This window comes from Lagopus muta, chromosome 3 (genome assembly GCF_023343835.1).
Source record: "Lagopus muta isolate bLagMut1 chromosome 3, bLagMut1 primary, whole genome shotgun sequence".
Classification (NCBI taxonomy): domain Eukaryota; kingdom Metazoa; phylum Chordata; class Aves; order Galliformes; family Phasianidae; genus Lagopus; species Lagopus muta.
Window position 1 is genome coordinate 21,313,180 of NC_064435.1, and position 21,982 is coordinate 21,335,161.

A 21,982-nucleotide genomic window follows, 5' to 3' on the forward strand; every position below is an offset into this window, starting at 1 on the left:
CAGTGCCACTTCAGAATGCACAGTTTATTTTGGCATTTTCTAGTGGTGGATCTATGTCTTTTTACTGTCAAGCTGCCATACCCACATACCCATAAGTCTACCACAAATATATTTTCCTGTTACAGCTTTGCAAAATGTTCTTTTAAAAAGGGAGGATTTACTATCCATAGGGCTCAGCATGTTGTTATAGTCAAACCTAGATGCAACCCTAGGGAATTTAAGAAAATTGCTTTACTCTAATAGATTTTTCTCATTGATTATGCACAGAAAAAAAAATAAGATGACGAACTTTTCTTTTACCTGAATGTAACTGTGAAACCAAGTTAACACATACTGTAGGTTCTCGCAGTTTTTAAAGAGGGAATATATAGTAAGCTTAATTTTCTGTCTTGAGCTTTTGGCACGCATAGAACTCCTCACTTGTACTGGGGGAATACGGTCACACCAGGGATTATTAGTAGATTTGTGTACTTTTTGGTGCTGATGAATGACTTCATCATTAGCCTTAAATGTGATACTTGCCGCTAGAATCCATGGCTTTTAACAGCAACATGTCTCAGAATCAGTAACAGAGATATTTTAAGCTCCATTTTGTAACAGTCCCAGAGTTTTAAACAAGGAAACACCGAAGTCTGCAAAACAGGGAGTTGCTCTGTGGTGCAAGGCTTAAGAGGCAGCTGATGATGTTTCAAGTCTTGATGATAGACGGCTGACTAAAGGATTAGCAAGGAAACTTGGGGATCTCTTAGCTCAGTGCAACAGCAATGTGTTATGCAGGCTGGGCTCTAGGTAACTCTTGTTTTCCTTGCAGTAAGCAAGGCAGATTTTCCTCTGGCAAAGTACCACCCATGCTTTTCAGTCCCTGATGCATCTGTAATAGGAAACTGCATCCCGAAGTTGCTGCTGAAGTCTGGCTGTAGAAACTTCTAGGGTGGGCAGAAAAGAATAACAACAACAAAAAAAAATCATAAGAAGAATGGAGTGAAGGAATATTGACTGATAAAAGGGAATGTAAAGAAACCAGATGTAATAAAAATAAACAGAACGGAGTAATTTTTGTGGCAGTGATGATGAAAGGTGGAATGATGACTCCAGGAGCTGAAAACACCTAAGTCTGAATTAAGGAAAAAAAAAAGCCCTCCCTGAATTAAAACTGCAAATCAAAAGAATCAGCAGATCTACAGCTTGAATCAGATAGAGATTAGGGTCGCTTCCTAGGGGATAATTTCCTGCCCCTCTTTAGATCATTTTTCAGCTGTTCTTTTCTCTCTGAGAGGCCTGGAAAGTGTCTCTCATTTATTGGGCTTTCAAATATTTTGTGAATTCTACTTGGTGAGAGGAAAAACACCCCCCATAACACTAGTCACCAGGCTTTGCCTGTCTCGGGGCTTTCTGCTCACGTCTCAGCTCACAGCTATTTCAAAGCGTTTCTGTATCTGGAAACAAACCATAAAAGCGTAGGCCTCTTTATGTGCACGAAGTTATTTTCTCTGTGTGCTTCACAAGCTACCGAAGACTTGCACAAGCACACACGCTCTCTCTCTCCTGTACTTCCTACTGTTTTTTAAAGGACACAAGGCTTCCAGCAATTTCTTATTCCCAAGTTCCTCTGAGAGAAAAAAACATTTTTCTTCCTATTGTTTAAACTTCAGTGTAACTTCATTCTCAGCTGGAACTGCACACTGAAGCTACGTGCAAGTTTTCTCTACCGGTTTCCTTTGCTCTTTGTGCTTGTGGTGGAAAGACAGGGAAACTCCTGTGATCACAGGTGTCATTTTGATGGATCCCAGCTCGTTAAGAAAACTTATGCAACTGCTAACAGAAAGGTTAAGGACCACGCAGATCTCAAGGAAAAGAAGTCCTAGTGGTTGAAAGCAGCAGGTTTAAAACAGGAGCTTTTACAACTTCGGAGGGGTTTAGGAAAACATTTACACTGGGAGACCACAAAGGAATAGTTTTTCTCAGGAATACTCGCTTTGTGCCATACCTGGGGAGCTGTTTTCTCAGCTGACCCCGTGTCTCCAGATATCACGAAGCACTAATGCTGTAAAACCATTTGTGAAGGCTTGAAGTCCCAAACAAGGGGAGCGAATAAAAACAAACAAACAAACCCCACATTGTATGTTGATAGAGACATGCATTTTCTATTTCACTTGGCTATTAAAACAATAAAACCAATCAGTAACAACCTTTAACTTCTCCACCCAATTACTTGATTGATACAACTCTTACGTGGCTATTGCCTTCGGCATGCATTAGGTTGGTATGGCTCGTATTTAAACAGAGATTCAAGATTAGACAGTGAAATATGTCAAAAAGGGAAACGGTTTTTAAAAAGCACTAATCCTCTCAGATTTTCAGCATGTGACTTAGAAGTATAGGCGAGTTTTATGTCTGGTGTTTTTCAGGCTTAATCTACTTTCAAAATATTCATTACTTAAAGGAAAATTAGTCCATATCTAGGAAACAAAGACATTGACAGAGGCTTCTGTTAATCTCGAACTCTTGACCTTAAGGTGCAGGGCCAAATTGTTTCATGCTTCATCTGCCTGTCCACTGAGTACAGCATCACTTGTTTCTGATATTAATCCAGTAAAAAATATGTGGAGAATTCAAATAACCCTTCCTGCTGATTAAATTCCTGTTTCTAGTTGGCAGCATTTGTATCGTATTTTGTGTGAACAGCAGACATGAAACTATGCTTATCGTTGCAAAATTCATTCCTTCCCTGCGCAGAGCTCCCCAATGCACCGACCTGGAGGCAGAGCCACATACAAAATGTCTTGGTAACAATTAATTTAATAGCCATTTTGAACCCACTTGTGTGTTAACTGCTCCCTAATTTCAAAGCGGTGCGAGTTTTTAATCTCAAATACTCAGGGCTCGATACCCACCACATCAGAACATGGTGGCAAGTACCCTTGACGTGAGAGGAAACGAGAAAATTACAGCAACAATTACAGAAGTATATCCTCCTGTGGCTCATGTTAACATTGCCAAATCCGTGTATAAATCAGTACCAACTATTCATAGAATGTACCTGTCAGCAATATACTATGCGACATATGGCTTTACTTAATCAAATATACAATGCCATTTTTTTCAACTCCGAATATTCCTTCAAGGCACAGAGTAGTCAGTCGCTCATTCACACTGTGATGTGGTTTAAAACATTTATATATATAATATTTATGCGCCATATTTTATTTATATGTATAACTATGTCTGAGAGACCTTTTTTTCCCATCCAAAGAGGAAACTGACCTTTCTGAAGGCCATTTTGCAGTAGTTGCCACACATGTCTTAGATGAGGGACTGGTTCTAAGTCAGTTGTATTTTGGCTTTAAATAGCCTACCAAGGACCCTTTTCTACTTTCTATGTTTGTTTTTTATTAAAAGCATTGTTCAAAATATGACAAAAAGCAGAAATTGGAGCTACAAAGATTTTTGTTCACATTGATATTTGAGCCAGCTGTAAAGATTTAAATCACACTAGATCTTGTTTTATGAATGTCCTTTTGCAACAAGAAAACCATGGAATGCCCTTAAAAAAGAATTTTTTGATATAAAACAGATGTTTTATCCTTTTTTGGGGGCTTTGTTATTGTAGTGCCATGATAGGTAATTAATTCCCAGGCTCCACATAGGTCTTCAAGCAGGATGAAGAGAATGATTTGATTTCAAGGCTATAGTGGAATAAGGGAATTACAGGCCTTCGAGGGGTCATTGCAGAAGCAAGGTGCTTTATGCTGGGACTGGCTTCAGCCATTAATGCTGCTTGTGGAGAATGTAACGTGAAACTAGTGCTGAGCTTCAATACGGATAGAAGGAGTAGCTGGAAACAATATTCTCTACCACTTAAAAGTGAGCTGTGCTTGCTTGCACCACTCACCTTTTCATATATTAACAGAATGTTACACATTTCAAGACCAAGATTCTGATTAGTTAGATGCAAATCCATGTAATTTCACCAAAACTCAAGCTGTCTGGGCTATGTTTAGCAATCAATGCCTACTAATTTTCACTGCTACCATGAAACACTTTGAGTATAAATTAAGTACTTTATATCTTGGACTCCTTAAAATGAATTCAGTTGGTATCCTTCCTCATTTGCAATTAAATTAATCACATTAGCTAATATATATCTATATATATTTTTGCGCTACTGGATTTGCGTACCTGCTGCCAAGCTTGAATTGCTGTATTTAGAGAATGAACTGCATATTGGCCAAAAAGGATCAAAATGGGGTCCACCATTATTGTGCAGTCCAACAGTCTTCCTCCTGCGCCACCAGAAATGGCAATCTGCCCCCAGAATTTGAAGGGCTTCACAACACTCTGCATAGTCACATTTCGGCACTCCAGAAGTTTACAGTCAGCTTGTGTGGAAAACTGGAGCTCCTGGAACACTGACTCATCACTCCACTGACGTAGATAAACATGGGGCTCATCAAAGGAAATTATCATGTATTCTAGCTCAGATGGCATGTTCTTATCAGATAAAAATGGCTGAAGAAACTTTGGTGGTGCTGAAAGGCAAAAGAACAAACAAGACGTTAGTAGAACATCCCTACTGCCACATCATGTATGGTTTTGCAAATTACTTTTAATGGCATATAACGGTATACATGATGAAAACAAGAGTGCAGGCATTTCTGAAATCCGAAAAGAATCCCGTTCATACCATTTTTTAGACTTAAAATAGTGCTACAATTAATAATTGCTGTGAAAAAAAGGAATTGTAAATTAAAATTGTCTCATGCTAGAGATCCACCAGCCAAACTCTTTTATCTGCAAATCACACAATCCATCGAATTGTCACCTCTTTGGAGCAAAGACAATATTAGCTATGGCAGATGCACATGAAGTTCCATACATAGCTCATTATGAACACAATAAAAATCAGCAATATAACATTTGTTGCACTGTGATTGTGCAGGCTAACAGGTTCCACAATGAAAAATGTCTTTGCAGCAGCTATAGAGTAATTAAGAGCACAAACATACTGAGATGCAGCATATTATCCCATAATACTGAAAGTTAAACAAAACAGCATCCTGAGACTGAAGTATGAGAAATGTATCATTAAAAGGATTTCACTGTGTTCACTGCAGTCTCAATCTGGCGAATGACAGCGAAGTGCTGAGGGCTGTGGCAGCAGACACTGCAAAGCACGTACACTGCTTTGTAACATTAAGTATGCGAGTATTTCCATTGATGCTATTATTTATATTGCTAGAACAACTCATATGCTTAAAATTAGCATATGCTCAAATGCTCTACAGATTTGGAACCAAAACACTCATCACTTTCCAGGATCAAGCCCAATTATACTATAAAAGTGTAATGGATACAATAAGCGTTGTGCTCCCTTCGTGTATAACACAGCATAGCAGAGCCTCAAATCTCAAGGTCTTTAGGTGCTATAACAACAGCAACAGCAGCATCAGCATAAATTCAGTTGCTGCTGGGAAAAAAAAAAAAGAAAAAGAAAAAGAAACAGCTGGGTTTGATTTTAATCCGTTTTTTTTGCTTTTTCCAGCATATGCAATTTTAAAGAACGGACATCTGGAAACAGAGTGCAATAGCAAGGAAGATTATGTACTGATAGAGGTAGCCGATAGACAAGTAATTACTTGCTAGATGTTGAGTGTCAGGCTCAGTATGATTTGATAATAGTAGTTTCAAAAAAACCAAAAATGATTCCTAAACAAAGCTGGTCCTGTCAAAAGTATCTAAGATATTTGCTCATCTTCCATGGAAAGCATTCCTGGCATTTGAAAATCGGACAATAATCTAAAGATCTCTTGGAATGTATTTGCCATTAACGCAATGACAGAGTGCACTGAACAAAAACAGATGTAGCTCCAAAAGTGATCATAATTGAAATAACAGTTAAATCTGCAGTTCTCAGAGCTCTTCCAAGGAATTCTTACTAAGGGGGTTGCAAAGTCTTCAGTTATTTTAATAGTACTGTTAATATACTGGAAAATTTAGAAGATCAAATTCATCCAGTAAGATGGCTCAAAAATGAAGTGGCACCTGCTGCTACTAATCAGACTAAGAAAACTGGACTGCTTCTACAGTTACCCATTCCTGAGGGAGGAAGGGGGCTGATCAGCCAGCCGCGCAGCTTATGAAATGTATTTGCTCAATGCACAGAACAGAAATCATGAGTTTTACCCTGAAGTCTGGTAGCTCTTGGTGATAATTTATTTCAAAAATGGGAAATGCAGACTACAGAAAGCAAAGTGACGATTAACCACTGCATATGAACTATATGCTTTAATTATTCTGCATGAAGGAGTACATACCTGTGCCTAGTTGATCAAGATGATGGCAGAGGTGGACTTCCAAGAAAGAAAATTGCACCAACACACTAAGTGATGGCACAAACCACGGGGTAAAACAGGAGTCAACTCTGGTACAGGCTGCTAATGCTGTAGGAGTTACAAGCTGATCGCATGCACTTTGTGAGCCAGATTCACTTTCTGAGCTGTGGAAGGCAGATAACAAAGAGGTGGTTCAGCAGATGCAGGATTTTATCACTTTACAGTAGGACTTGAACATGTGCCATGCTGGTTTTCTGACATAGCCAATGTCATCATTCTGTTTCATAATTAACTGCTAATGTCAGTTTATGTATTTTTTTTCCCCAGCAGATTATGGTAGGCAGGACTGCAATCCAACAGTGCTTCTTGCATCACACAGTGAACTTCCAATTTACTGACTCAACATATGGCTCACTGAAATGAAGCATATTTACAGAAAATAAAAATGAAAGAAGTTTAACAAAGTATATAACCATTATTAGTGCTATGAAAATGATCTGAAAGTTAATCTGGCCAAGATAAGGTTTTTTTACATTTGATTTTAAGGAAACCTACTCACAGCCACATAACTATCTTTATGCTTAAGCCCTGCCCCTGTAAACTTTTTTTCCATTCCCCTTCTCATTCTACAGTCATCATTTAAAAAGAATCTCTGACTGTTACACGTTCATCCCAGAGCCTTTTACTAACACCTATTACTACATATTTACTATACATTTAAATGCCATCTCACTGATTTTTTTTTCCTTGTAGTGTTCCTGACCCCATGAATATTTCCAAGCATTATCTTTCATCCCCTTGAGAGAAACTAAAACTACATTACAATTCTATAGGTTGCTAAGACACCACCGAAGTACAAATAAACTTTCTAATTTAAGCCAAATCCATCCTTAATGTTTCTCATTCTCATTCCCTATGCAGTTTAGCACTACAGTTTTCATTTAAAAGCACAGACTTGATTTAAGACTTGAAAATAAAATAAACTGAACAAAGGATTAACTAAGGCCTGTTTATTATTTTTCCAGAAAATAATTAGCTTTTATAAAGCACCATGAATAGACTACCATTAACATTTTAAAGATATTTTAAATTCAGAGAGCTGTTTCCAAATCAACACGTGTTATGATTTTAGGACCAAATTCTTCATAATTCCTGTGTCTGCAACATTATACATAAATATGTAGGTACTCAAAATGCTCATCTGTAAATGGGTGGAAGCCCATGGGTACATTTATCAGTACTTATTTTGTGTTACAATAATTAGCTTGGATGGTTTTTAATATCATAAACGAGATTAAATACAGCATTAGATTTGTGTACGTAACATATGAAACAGTAAACTCAAATAAAGATAAGCTAGTTATCAAAGCATCATGACAGGACATAAAGAATGGACAAAATCACAGTATGCTTTGGGTTAGAAGGGACATAAAAGACCACCTCGATCCAAATCTCCTGCCCAAAGCCCCATCCAGCCTGGTCTAAAGATGGGGCACCCACAGCTTCTCTGGTGTGGATGTACTATAGTAGGAGCACTAATATCGTAGAGGTAAATCTGCTTGTGCAATCAAAATTTGTGCTTCAAATGATATAACAACAAAGAAAATCACACATTCTCATGGCTGTCCTAGAGTTATAAAATGCACTTTGGACAGCCCACCACTGTTCAGTTGGGGAACAAAGGAAATGTGTTGCATTTGACACAGCATAGTGTAGGAGGGGTGCAGCAAAAGTAGAGGAAATTCTAAATAAAACTGACCGGACTTTAATAACATCATTTTATTTTTATTATCTTTAAGTATCACAATTTTAAAAATGGAAAATAGCTCTGTTTGAAGTCATTAGATATTAAAAAGTATGATAATTTTACATCATGCAAAGCAGTTCAAAGTAACTATATGGCTACTGAGAACAATGACCTGCTATATTCCTGCTATTTTAAGAGTGGAATTTTAAAACCCAAACTGCCATTTGTGATGAAACCACAACATGGGAAAACATCCACTATGAAGAAGAAGAGGAGATTACACAAATGTATTAAACATTTTGTAGCATAATCCATTTAAACAGAGAACGATAAACTATTCTCAACCAAACTGGGAAGTGGCTTTAGTGTCTCATCAACCAAACAGAGCCCTAAATATAAGCCATTATGATTACAATTTGCTAGCTCTGCAAAATGGCAATACAATCTATAAAAACAATTCATTCCAGGATAATTTCCTTTTAATTCTCTATTTTAAGGATTTCCATGAATCATCATTTATGCCATAATCGATTCTTTCCATAGACACTATACTAAATCCCAAAGGGGATGGTAAATTATTTCACTTACGTTTTCAAACGTATTCATTCACTGAATAAACGTTCATGAATGTATATTTAACTCCATTCATTGAACAGTGAGTGGTCTACCATATTCTTAAAAATAAACATACACATATGTATTATGTCCTTAGTCACATAGCCCCTTGATTTTTATACTTCTAATTACTTCCTGATCAATCTCAGAAAGAGCTTGCATACCACAGTGTTTGCATCATGACATTGTTGCACATTCCCATATTCATTGTGGTGGATATTTCTTAGCCTGTCAGCTACTACTCAACTTTTCGGTTGGATTCACATCTTCTCACAAACCTTGTTTTCCTGTCACATGAGCCACATAAATTTCATATTTTATGACCGATGTTAGGAATCAGTAACGAAGTACTTAAAACACAAGGATCTGCTCTCTAGTATTAATAATTAGAATATCATAAAGATTAGAACAAAAAAGCCCTGCAGAATTTGAGGGAAAAATATTGTCATTGTGCAGCAGCTGTGTGCATATGGCAGCTGTTAGAGTCTGACCCAAAATTGAGGCTCAAACTAAAAAAATAAACTTCAGTGACGACTAAGCATTTTTATACTTCACCATTAATAGCAATTAAATTTGCTAATCAGTCATACCGCTATAGCACGTAATTAACATCAAATGTCCTTCTTTGCAAGTCTCTGATATCTATCACCATCTCCTAAACCATATTTCTCTTTACTGGACTTGGTCCTTTGAGGCTTAACTCTTCCATAAATTTATTCATTTGTTTAGATGTAACTTCATGTATTTCAGTGGTTGTGAATTCATGTCAGTGATGTGAAACTGGCATTATTGGCTCTACCTCCAAGAAAAAGATAGTGTGCCTCTAACACCACAGGTCAAAGTTTCATCTCTGAGAAACAACTGCTCTTTTCCTCACCCATAAAGTTACTCTGAGAAGGCTCACACAGACTTATCAAGATTACTTCTTACACATCAGTCCATCCTTAAGGAAGCTTGCAGCGCAGCCTTGTTTGAAGTTCATATATTGAGAGATTGAATTTCTGTCCGAAGCTGCTGCTGAAGCTGTGAATACAACCTTTTCATTTCTCTGACTGAAACTGAAGGCTTGCTTCACGCTTCCCTCAGGTTCCTGGCTTCCTAAAGCAGTTCATCCTGATCCATACGAATCCTTAGATTCCTAGTCAACTATTAGCATATATAGGTATTTATAATTATAATATGATTATAAATTCATCAGGCCACCAAAAGTACCCAAGCTAGTGACTCTGCTGTCTCTGTACATGTGCCTAAGGAGCTGGTAGTTCAAGGCACCTTCCCACAAGTTCTCTCTTCTGTTTATTGATGCCCAAATGCTTCAGTGGTACGCTGCATGCTTTTTGCTGCCTTCTTTCTTTCCTGCTTTCCCTATTCAGTGAGCTTCAGTGTTTGCTTCAGTTTAAATCCTGTTCTGTCAGATGTGGCTTCTGCTTTTGTTCTTTGTGTACACACGGAGTCTGGAGAACACAGAGCTTCTAGTGTCATTGCTGTGGACACAGAAATTGTCCTCCTGGGAGCCTTCTAGTACTTCAGGGTCATTCAGTATTTTTACCCCATTTTATCTCGAAACTCAAACAGCACTGAAGATATTCACTATCCTACAGTAGGCCTGCAGCCTCCCTGCTGAAAACTCCCCACTGAGTTTAGCCCTTATGGGCAGGTGAATTCATATTGTGCTCTAAAATGTTTCTGATGTTAATTACAGTCCAAACTGCTGTTGTAATTAAAAAAAAAATTAAAAAAATTGTATTTCATTTGAACCCAAGAACCTTTCTTAATAATTACTACTCATTAGCTTATCAGAGCTTCCTGAATGGAACATCACATAGGTGATAGCATGACGAACCCTATCTGAGCAGAAAACAATAAGCGTGATTACAGTGCCAAATGCCTTGGTGAAAAAAATCTTCTAAATTTCACTACTTAATTTTCAGTTCCCACTGAGTTCAAATTTCTGTGGTGTTAAGCTGACCAGGAAGGCAATTCTGCCAAGGTCCCACATTCAGAGGAATTAACCTTGTCTAAAACACTTAACTTCTCAATGATGAAAATGCATTCTTTCACAATTAACATCAAGAAATCATTTCCAACCTGATACTATTAATGGAAACCAGATGTTTTATTTTCTTCATCGATTCTGTTAGCCGTATTTGTATTTCTTGATTTCTCTGCATTCTGTAGCTTTACATACAGGTACATGAACACAACACATGCACTCAAGCACGTGTCCATACACAGACAACAGCAACTGGCAAATACAAATGATTCAGCAGGGTTTTCCACTCTAACTACCCACGTTAAGAAGGTCTTTGACAGCAATTCCACTGCCTTTTATGAAGGACCTTATACTCATTTCTTCTAAGTTTACTTATTAATCAAAACGGAATGAATGCAAACAGTGAATTTCTGTCACTGTATGTCTACAAAACCACCAGCTGTAAACATAATGAAATATTGATCCTCAAAGTTTTAGAACTCGGATTAAAATTTTTTTCTGTTGGCACAGCAAGCAAGCTGTGTAAATATAAATGTGCTACTCTTGAAGTACCATAATTTTGTTTCAAAAATATATTTAATAGAAACGTGACTTGTCTCAGTCATTGGTCTGCACTGAGGACATTAACATTTACATACTGTGGTGTGCATAAGATTTCTTCCCACATACGGTGGGAAGAAGAATGATCACTACTGTGTTACACAGTGGACTGTGGCTCAGTCTCCTTCTGTTAATTACCCAATTTAATGAACCTGTGCAGCTAAGGGGTTTCAGGACACAGCCTGTTTTTTTTTTCTTCCCTTTTCAGTAACAATGGCATTCAGAAAATTGTAGTACTTTCATACTGTTAATAAATCTAAGAGAGAGTTCTTTTAGCACATACTCCTCACCTTGTGTGAAGGCAAACTACGGTTTGAAACTCCTTTAAGACTCGCTCCTCTTACCATATATGAAAACAGTATCTTATTTCCTAAGCCTCTTTAAAAAGATCTCCTAAGAATGCAGCATTAGATTTCTGTTTTTCTTTTAAATTTGCCTCCTTTAAAATTACCTTTGGTCATCTGCCACGTTCTGATTGCTGTTCAGGACGATCCTCCAAAGATCGGAGGCTACGAGCTCCTTCTGGTCGTTCACAAGGCTGATGTTGGGCAGCTGCAGTTCACAGACTTTGCTTTCCGATAGACTGAATTCCCGGAATGCAACAAATGATTTCTGAAGCTCATCCCAGTACTCCAAGCTGCAGGGAATCTGTGATAAAAAGGAGATGTGGTAATTACTTTATACTTCATCGCAAATATAATAATGGGAGTTACAATTCACACCACAAATGGAAAGCTAACTAAAAAAAATAGGAATTCCACATGGGAAACCAGAATTGTAGCTGATACTCGGATTCTGTGCTGCATTGACTAAAAATGATTTTCAAATTTAATTGCAGTAAAACAGGTCAATCTTTCTCTTACACAAATAGCTATTTGCTCCATACTATCCAAGAACAACAAAGATAATGCAGTAAATCATTATTTGTATTAGGCAATCAAAAAATCAATCAGATATCACGACAGTGCACTACCCAAGCTCACTTTAATTATCATTAAAGATCACTTTTTGTTTTAATTACCTCTTTTGTTTTATTGCATTAAAAATACTAACTTGTTAATTACTCATTTAATCACTGATATATTAAAATGACTAACGAGGCAGAGGAAAAATAACGATGGGCAGTGTGATGCCATGTGGAAGGTCAGCACATGAATAAAAATCCTGTGACAAATCACAGTGTATTTGTAATCCCATCACCTTCTCTGTCATGGAATATGGAATTTAGCTGACTCTTGAAAAGTCAAGCCCAGCAAATACACAGCAGATTTAATTTAATCACATTCCTTATTTTAAGTCTGTAAATAACCCAGACTTGATTACTCCTGGATGCTTCACCGAACAGGAGGGAATGTCACTAGAGACATTTCTAAGCATAATAGGACAAAAAGATAATAAAAACACAGATTTTAAAGGTGTCTTACACATTTTTTTTCCTTCCCTTTGGTAATATAATGAAAATGAATAAGAACATGAGTTTAAAATAAGAGCGAACTCAGTGCAACAGGAAGACTTTACAATTAAGATACAAAAACCGAGTTACAACTAAGAAATAAGGGTCAAGTTGTCTGAAAACAAATAGTAAAAAAAAAAAAAAAGAAAAAGCATATGTATTCATATGTATATGCTCTAATGTTTTCTTTTAATATCTTTGTATGTGTTTATATAGATGCACAAAAGTAACCTGGAAAACAGTAGGAATGCGTCAGAGATTTCAGTAAATCTAAACACAGCCACAAAATAAGCCTCCATGAATTTTTTTTCTTGTTACTCAGTAAGGACTATAATGCATAAAGAGGTGACAGCAGGCTGATTAATTAATGGCAATGAAGGTTAAGGAGGAAAATTCAGGGAGCTCAGTGGTTCAAGCTGGAGAGGGCAAAGGAACATAAATAATCTCCTTCAAAGAGTCTTGCAAGAATTAACGTGTGGAACCACAAAGCTTGAAACATGGATTTTTACTGCATCTGTCAAGTCACAGCGATACCTGATGATGGAAAAAAGCAACCGCAGTCACTGGTGGTTTTTTTAGGTCAGGAATAAAAAAAATAAATCTGGTAACTGCTACAAAGCTCTGATGCCACTATGTAAATAGGGTACTGTAGCAATGTCCAATAGGAATGCTGACATGATTTCAAAGACCAGAGTCTGAGAAAAGGGGATTGATTATGCATATGACAGCAACATTTCCTTTATAAGCTGCACCTCCAGCTGAAAATCATGAATAGCAGGAAATAGTGTCAGTGGGAAATTATGAGGCAGCAGGACAATAAAGCAAATGCCACCCTGAGAAATATCAGGTGAGATATTTCCAAAAGAGTGGGACAAATGTCAATATGACACCTGTGGGGTCTCATCTGGACTAGGGAATGCATTCCAAACTATTCATGTTAAAAGTGTTAATACATTGGCACCTGTGCAGAATCAGCCATCAATTCAAATGGTGCAGTCACCATCCCCAGAGGTGTTAAAGAAATGTGTAGATGTGGCACTGAGAGGCATGTCTTAGTGGGCATAGGTTGATGGTTGGAATAGGTGATCTTAGTTGTTTTTTCCAACCTTAATGATTCTATGAAGGGAAATACCATTGCTCTCCAGACACTTCAGGAGCTAAACACTTCATAGAGGAACAAGTCTAGAGAAACTGGGGGTCAAAACAGTTGCCCTACCAATAAAGAATAAGACTAGGAATGGAGCAGAAGAGAAAAAAAAGAGGTCTGAGGACAGCCTTTTTGTTCATCACAGCTGCTTTTAAAGACTTGATTTCCTAATAAGACGGAAGCAGCGACCAGCACTATCTGCACTGGGACAGGACTGAGCTTGATGATCCAGAAAACATCTTTATTGGTTCTATGCTGCCAACTCTGCAATCATACTGTGCACAGTAAGTGTTATCAAACATTAAATTATTATGTTTGTAGCCATATTTCAAAGTCACGTTACATTTATTCTTCTTACACTTAAATTCTCTATAGAGTTTAATTGTTGTCTTAATTTAGCACATTTCAAAACTTCTGGGTGTTGAATGTTTTTTAGGCTTTAATGCCTGTGGACAAATGAAAAAACCTGCAACACCACAGTAATATTCCTATCCTTCAGTGAGGTCTTGGAATTGTATGATTATGAAAGGATCTGTATAATTTCTAACAAAAGGTTGGAGCCTTTCATGGTAGCACAGTGCTTCGGAAAATACAACATCGATTCAAGCAGCAGTATTTATTTCTGTTTAGTTTTAAATGTCCATCTTTAAAATGACCTTGCGTGGTCATTTGAATACTTGGTTTGGCCTTGTGCTTTCTGTTGCCTATCAACACCTAAGCTGTCTTGTCAAGGCTATTAAGTAACACGCGCAACAAAAGTCTTGAAAAGCCATCCTATTATTTACAATATTTCTTTCTTTCAGATCACATCTCACAACAAAGTATTTCTTCCAACGTGCAAGGAAAATAACCTCTCTCTAATGACAACCTCAGAAAACTGGAACAGGATGGCAAGTAGTAGGCATTTTAAAAGAGGCTAAGCAAGGCGATAAATTCTGCTCCCGCTACGATTAATGAGCTGGAAGAAGTTGTTAAAAAGCACAATAAAGGAATTTCACAAGTTGCACTACAGTATGAAAAACTGTTAGTAGGGTGAGAGGAAAGTAAAATAGAGATTGAAAATAAAGGCAGAATGGAAGCTGGAAAAAAGCCCAACCAAACAGATTTCGTATATGATGCTTTAAAAAAAAAAATGCTGTTACTCAGTAGGTGGTGGAAATAGAGAACCTTATCTTGAGGAAAAGATGGCAAAGTAAAATGATGAAAATAACTATTATGGCATAAAGAAGTAACAACTCATCTTCAGGCTCCAGTATAAGCTACCACAGTGCATTTGTTTTCAGGAACTTCATGGTAACCGCCTAAGTGAATTCTGAAGAATTTGGAATGGCACATTAATTACCATGGGACTCAGCTGTATGAGCAGCCAGATAGAACAATGTATCATCTACCAATTAAAGCAGGCTGGTAGGCATGCAGAAAAGATTATTCCTGTTTACTTTTGCTCAGGAAAATTTTCTTAACTGTTTCAACACGTCAAAAAAATCTAACAGACAAGATATAGTGCATTTCTAGATATCATCTATACAGTGGAAGTAAAAAGTCAAAGGACTCTTTAAGAGATTACCTATACAAAATACGGCTCATGCTTTGGTACTATCCAAACTGTAAATTTTCTAGTTTTAAGCTTTCAAAAGACTTTGTTGACTTAGAATCTTTGATTCCTACATATCTAGCTTTATTTGTGCTAGGGGTTCATTCCTAATGCCTGATCTGGATAAATTTAAGGAAAGATGGTAGCTCTGAGCAATCTTAGTTGCCAAAAATAATAGTTGTGAAAGCCTGGAAATGGGCTACAACTCCAAAACTGAGTCATAGGCAGTGGGAATAAATGAATTAGCTACAACAAAAAATTCCCATACGTAGAATTAAATACCGTACTTCTACCTTACAGTATTTGAATAAAACCCAAGCTATAATTTGGATAATTATTACCTCTCAGCAAATGAGACCACTTGTGCTACCTCTCCAAAATGAAACACTGAAGAAACACATCCAACAACAAAAACTTAGCAAAACAAGAAGCACTTCAAGAGACAGTACACCATAGCTTTTTGTATTCTTCCTTAGCTCTCAAAAAAATTTCATTACAATGGCTCCATTCACAGGTAAAATGCAAAAAGAGCAATTAATGAACAGCATATATCACATATATGCATATAGAACTATTTAACTCTGGTCTGGGGTTTAACCAGAAATCTTCAAGATGAGTTTTGAAAGAAAAGCAAATACTACTTCACACTCATTTAAAGGAGTGTGGAGGGTACAATATCAGTTAAATGCTTTTTTCAGTAGCATTAGTAACAGTGAACAGAAGCAGAAGTGAAAAAGGTACATGAATCAGCCTCAACTCTATAGTTGAGAGAAAGAGATTTAAAACAAAACACTTAGAAAATTTGAAGGTTTCTCCCTTTTCTTGTTACCTGTGGGCTACAGACAGGGGAGATTGTGGGACACTGTCTGGATTAAAAATGAAAATGGTTTATTAATAATTGTGATAGGAAGGAAAGCAGCTGTGTTTGAATGACAGTTCCAGTTCTGTCCCCTGCAAGGACAGAACACAAAGAAACAGTTTTGCTGAAATAGTTGCCTTGGAGCAGAAATCTTTAGGCTTAATGTCATTTCCTACTCTCTGTGAATCTCTCATTTCAATTTATTTTAAGAAAAAGTCTTCATTCTTATTACGCCAGCACAAACATTACTAATATCACCACTGTGAACATGTATGAGTTCTCTGCTTGATTTGAAGTTTTGATCACATACATTTTGCAAACAAACAAACAAACAAACAAAAAAAAAAACAATAGAAAAAGTAACCCAACCCCAATTCCCCCCTCTGAAAAAGAAAATCAAAAAACAAGAAAACACCATAAAATCAAGCAAGAAAAAGAAAAAGAAACTTGAAAACCCCTTTTAAAACCCGCATCATTCAACTCATTTCCTGAATGCCTGTTAATCTATCAGCAAGACATTATTGATAACCAACATAAATATTCCAACTTATGCACTACAATGTGACAGACCATGTTTTTTTTATTTCATCATGCATTATATCACACATTATGTGTTCCAGAATAATTTAATTCCTATCTCAAAAGTGAAGGTTGGAAACTGCTGCAGAATCTGTTAACACCATGTTACTTATTAATCTTTTCATCCATGTGTTGTACACCCCATTGACCACATGGGTATTCTGTATCTCTACATAAAATTTTGTGCAAAAAGAAGATAGAATGGAAAAGAAAGGATTGTTGATCCATATGTGCTTTTAAGAGGCTTTTATGATGACAACACAATTCTAGACCTCCCTGTGACCTGATGTTATCCTTCCAGTTTTAGACTGTGTAGCTAATTTGGACTTTAAAAGCTTTGGGTGAACACTACTTTCTACTGGATTATTTCTATAGCTGAACTCTGCAGCTGAGCAAAGGGCCACTGCCACACTTGTATAAGCTTCCAGGTTACCATAAATGACCACATCTATTACTCACCGTACATATTGCCCCGATACTGACAGATCTCAGAGACAAGCATCATTGCTGTTTAGGACAGAAGTAATTTAAATATCTAAATTGCTTAGCAAATCACATCTTTTTCACAAATTTTGTTTGTTTGTTTGTTTGTCTAGGAAAAACCTACAGCCTTCTGCATAGTTCTGTGAGGTTAATGAATTAAGAGGATATAAAAGTTTTGTTGTGTTATTACTTAAATACTAAACAATATAATCCTTTAAATCAGTATTAAAATACATCAGAAAAAACGAAATCAATATTAAATTTTTAAATATATACTTGCAGATCTCTAAAGAGAAAGGTATCAGTGGTTTGATTACAAGAGAATTTGCTCAAGGCAATTTTTGGTGATGTGTCCTTTTTGTTTTTGTTTTGTTTTAGTTTTTGCTAGAAAATAAGAGATCTGCAGAATAAATGCTTATTTCTTGACTTTCAGTCCCTCAGATGGTGGGTGTTTCCTCTAGGAAATGAAGTTATTCTTGTTCCAGAAACAACTACTGTACAAGAAAACTGAAGACAGGAAGCATGTGTGTGTTTTATCTTCTCAGAGTAGGGCCACCTAAGTGAACAAGAGGCAGAATACAATACAAACTTGTACTTTGTGTCAGACGCCAACCCATGCTGAGATTATAACTTGAGCTTCCTGAGTAGGAATAAACTGATTGCGCTGTAAAAAAGCTATCCTGTTTTTAGGATATTTTCCTGTTCCAAGGCAAACTGCCCTAAAAACACAGTTCAGCCTTCAGGTGAACAGAAGCAGCAGCAGTAGAAAATAAAAGGCTTTATCCAGAGTTTTACACAGGGAAAATTCTTGGTTATGACCACATAGAACTTAACTATTAAGTTTGATTTCAAATTACAAGTTACATAAATACAGAAAAAAAAAAAAACAAAAACAAAAACCAACACCTGCAGAAAAATATATAATGTATAAAACATGCTCAAAAGAGATTATACTAAATAGAAAAAAGTAACAATATTTATTTCTACAATATTAAACATTAAATGTTATTCTGCACGATATTAAATAGAACAACAGCTCCTTAATATGCCCATTTGCACTACACACCCAATCCAATCTGAGCACCTTGCTCTGCTGTGGGATCCTTCAACATTCACAAGGCCCTTTATCTTCTCCTGTGACTGACTGAGAAATCACACTCCCAGATGCAGAACACTTCTGTAGCCTTAGGGCTGTCACTGTCTCCTGTCAGTGTAGAAAACCTCTCCTGGCACAGCCAGAAACTACCACTTTTCCCTTCCCATGAAAACCCAAATTAAAAAAAACAATGTGGTTTACAGTGAGGTAACTGGTACTACTACTAGTTTTGGTACTAGCAGTAAACACATTTTAACAACACAAAATATTTTCTGTCCCCCCCGCCACAATCCCTTCCTTTTGGTTAGGATTTTCTACTACTTTAACATTGCTTTTTCCCTTTAAACACCCCCTATCTTTTGGGCTGCAACAGTTATTCCACCGTGGAACAATCTCAATTTTCAGCAGTCAGTAATAATCAGATTCCACAAATGACAACATTTAAAAACAAAACTAGCAATGTAACATTTCTTCACGGAGTTTGCTTTATTTCTTTTTGAGGTGTTGCAGCTTTAGGACTGATTTTGTTAAACTACACTCCATTTTAAATATTTGCTACAAAAAGGAATATCTGCCCAATTTCATTTTTTTTTCCTGTGCATGTCGAGGCTTTGGCAGAATAATGAAAATAACCACTTATTTTGTTTACTGAGTAATGACGTACACCTCAGCTCTTTCAGCTTCATTTAACAAATTTATCAATGGCACTATTTAATTTTAACGTACTTATTTAATTTTGCTTACATTTATATTTGTACTGCAGCTTATGAAGTAAATTAAATACTGAACTAGAATAAAGAGATGTGAAAGCAAAGTCATATCTTCCAAGAGAAATTGCTCTTTAGAAACACATAGCTGCCTTTTAGCTGACTTTGGAAAAAAAAGCTTCTATACATCTTCAACTAATAGAAGCTATAAAAAACCCTTTGTAATATTGGAACCAGTTGAGAAACCACAAGCATTCAAATGCAGGAAATCATGATTTTATAACATTTTAATGTGATCTACTCTTGGGAAACAAAGTTAACCAAGCCCTATTTCTGTACAGGAAATATTCCACTGTACAGTTGTAATACATTGTGGTGAGGGGTACAGCTGCAAATTTTTCACCTGTAATGCCCCACTGGTATTGTGGCTTACTGAATTGCATCAAGATTGCCTTCCTGTCCGGAAAGCCCTCTAAGTACAAACAAGACTCTAAGCCCAGGTTTTATTTTCCCTTGGTATCAGAATATGGTAATTTAAGAGCCCTGAGAAATGCTTTTTAACCTTTTAGAAGAAATATGTAGCATTCTTTTATTAGGAACTCTGTTCTTTGCCTTTTTAAAACAACATGTGACCAACTTATCTTATCAATTTATCAGGCTAGCAGGTTCAGAACGAATGCAGGTGTGTATAGTAATGTAATCTGTCACAGATACTGACTTTTTCATTACAGAAAAATTACTCTAAACACACTAACGGCTTTTGTTAAGAGAGTGGAGAGCAGTGCTACGCTATAATTGAGAAGAGTTTCACAGGATTTTTTTAAACAAGAAAATGTACGTACTCTTATAAGTTTCAAATCCCTTTTTTTCTAGTAGGTGTCATTCATCTCAACACTGAGTTCATACAAAGATCGCTCACTTTTCCAAAAGCAAAAGCAACAGCATTTCACTTAATCTCCTGAGACCTTGGTTATTTTCTTAATTTATTGTTGCAAATATTGATAAACAAGTTTATACTGATAGGAGATCTTACATCAAAGACTTAGCTACTTCTTGCACTGTTTTTTATTCTCTTTCCCTGACATAAGAACAATCCTTCACATTTTATTTAAGGCTTTCATTTTCTGGGTTTCAGTATTTGTTAACAATGTAAGCACTATACTGTTGAAATGCAGTCACTTCTGGGACTGAGGGTAGCAACCTATTAATACATGAAGCACTGTGTAATTTTAAGTAAATGGGATATTTTGACCACATATTCTCACCACAGTGAAGCCTGACTCCTACAAAAAGTGCCACAAAATCACCGTACAGCAGAAAGGACGTCGGTTTGCAAAATTTCATAAATCAGACTTACAAACTCTGAAAAGTACAAAACACAATGAGAGTGTAAATCTGTCATTAGGATAATCTGATGGTTTCGTCAGTCTTCTGGCACCCAACAGAATTTTCACTAGCTCAATAACCCCAAAGGGTAAATTTCAGTGTGATGCACAAGCAAATTATGCACAACTTCCATTAACATTCCCAACAAGTTACGCTTAACTCCCTGCAGACTGCGCCGAAACCACAGTCCAAGCAATACAGTCCCATCTTGATGCAGCGAACACTAAGATCACACAGCAAAATAATTAAGATTATACACACAGAATACAGTAACAAAATAGTAAAGTCTGAGCTAATCCTACTCCCAGGCAAGGAAATTCACAAATAATGTTTAAAGCTGGAATTCCTAAAGAGAACAGGCTCTGTTTCAACATCTGCTTAAGACTCAATGTACAACACTGCAACTTCTTTAGCCCCTACTTCCTCCCTGGAAAGAAAATGAAGACAATGTATATCATTAATAGCCAGAGTCTTATTGTTCAAAAACATCCAAAAATGTGCAGAATTTTGCCAGTATCACAATACTTACACGCAGATCGTCTGAAGGGCAATTGGTTCAGGCTAAAAGCCAGTCTTCAGCCCTCTTAAATAAAGTGGATGTTTACATAATGACCTGCATTCATTTTGGTACGCGTGTATGTGTATAAACATCGAGTTAAGTGATGGGAAAAGAATTTCCTACATTATAATGAAAGGCAAGTTCTACTTCATGGTCAGATATGCTCAATAATTCTACTGCATTATTTTGTTTGCTGCAATTCTTCACATAGTAGCGATATCAGAAAAACACTCTACGCTAATACAGTCATTTCAAATAATACCGAAATGCAGAATTAATGTGGAATGTTTTAAAAAGCAGAATCTCAGATGAAGTACTGCAGTGACTTCCAAGCAGCTCCCAACAGTCAGACAAACTATTTCACCACTCATTTTAAGAGTTGATTGTTTAAAGATGATACAACTGCATGACAGTAGATACAAAAATTTGCAACCATGTACATCGATAAGCACGGCTGAACTTTACAACTTCTGCAGTAACAGTGCGAACTTCAGTCACTAATCTGTCACACACAAATTATCTGGATTTCTAAAATAGACGCTGCTTTGGAAATGTAAGAAATGGATCAAAGATAAATAAAAGTTGTGGTTTTCCAAAAAGCTCCTTTCCCAGATACTCAAATGCCCAGCTGAATATTGTAGCCCCAACAGGGAATGTAATGCAAAAGGAAGCAGAGCCAGCCAAAAATGAGGTATTCTCTGTCAAAAGGGAAAATGAATGTCTTTGACGTTGATCATAATTCTTTTCCTGTTGACTGTCATGTCAAATCTTTCCTGGAATAATGACTTACAGTAGGTCTAATGTCAGTCATTCTTAAGCCCTTGCTTCCTTA

At 36.7% G+C, this 21,982-nt stretch overlaps 1 protein-coding gene across 6 annotated transcripts in view; it reads right to left on the reverse strand.

Moving 5' to 3' along the window:
• The window catches only part of VPS13B (vacuolar protein sorting 13 homolog B), a 418,623-nt gene that overhangs the window by 51,960 nt on the left and 344,681 nt on the right, over window positions 1-21,982 (reverse strand). For all 6 annotated transcript variants that reach the window (XM_048940337.1, XM_048940340.1, XM_048940338.1 and 3 more), the window contains 3 exons: window positions 11,739-11,935; window positions 6,315-6,496; window positions 4,180-4,529 (listed from right to left, as the gene is read on the reverse strand). In XM_048940337.1, coding sequence (XP_048796294.1) covers window positions 4,180-4,529; window positions 6,315-6,496; window positions 11,739-11,935 — 729 coding nt within the window. The remainder of the gene's footprint in view (window positions 1-4,179; window positions 4,530-6,314; window positions 6,497-11,738; window positions 11,936-21,982) is intronic.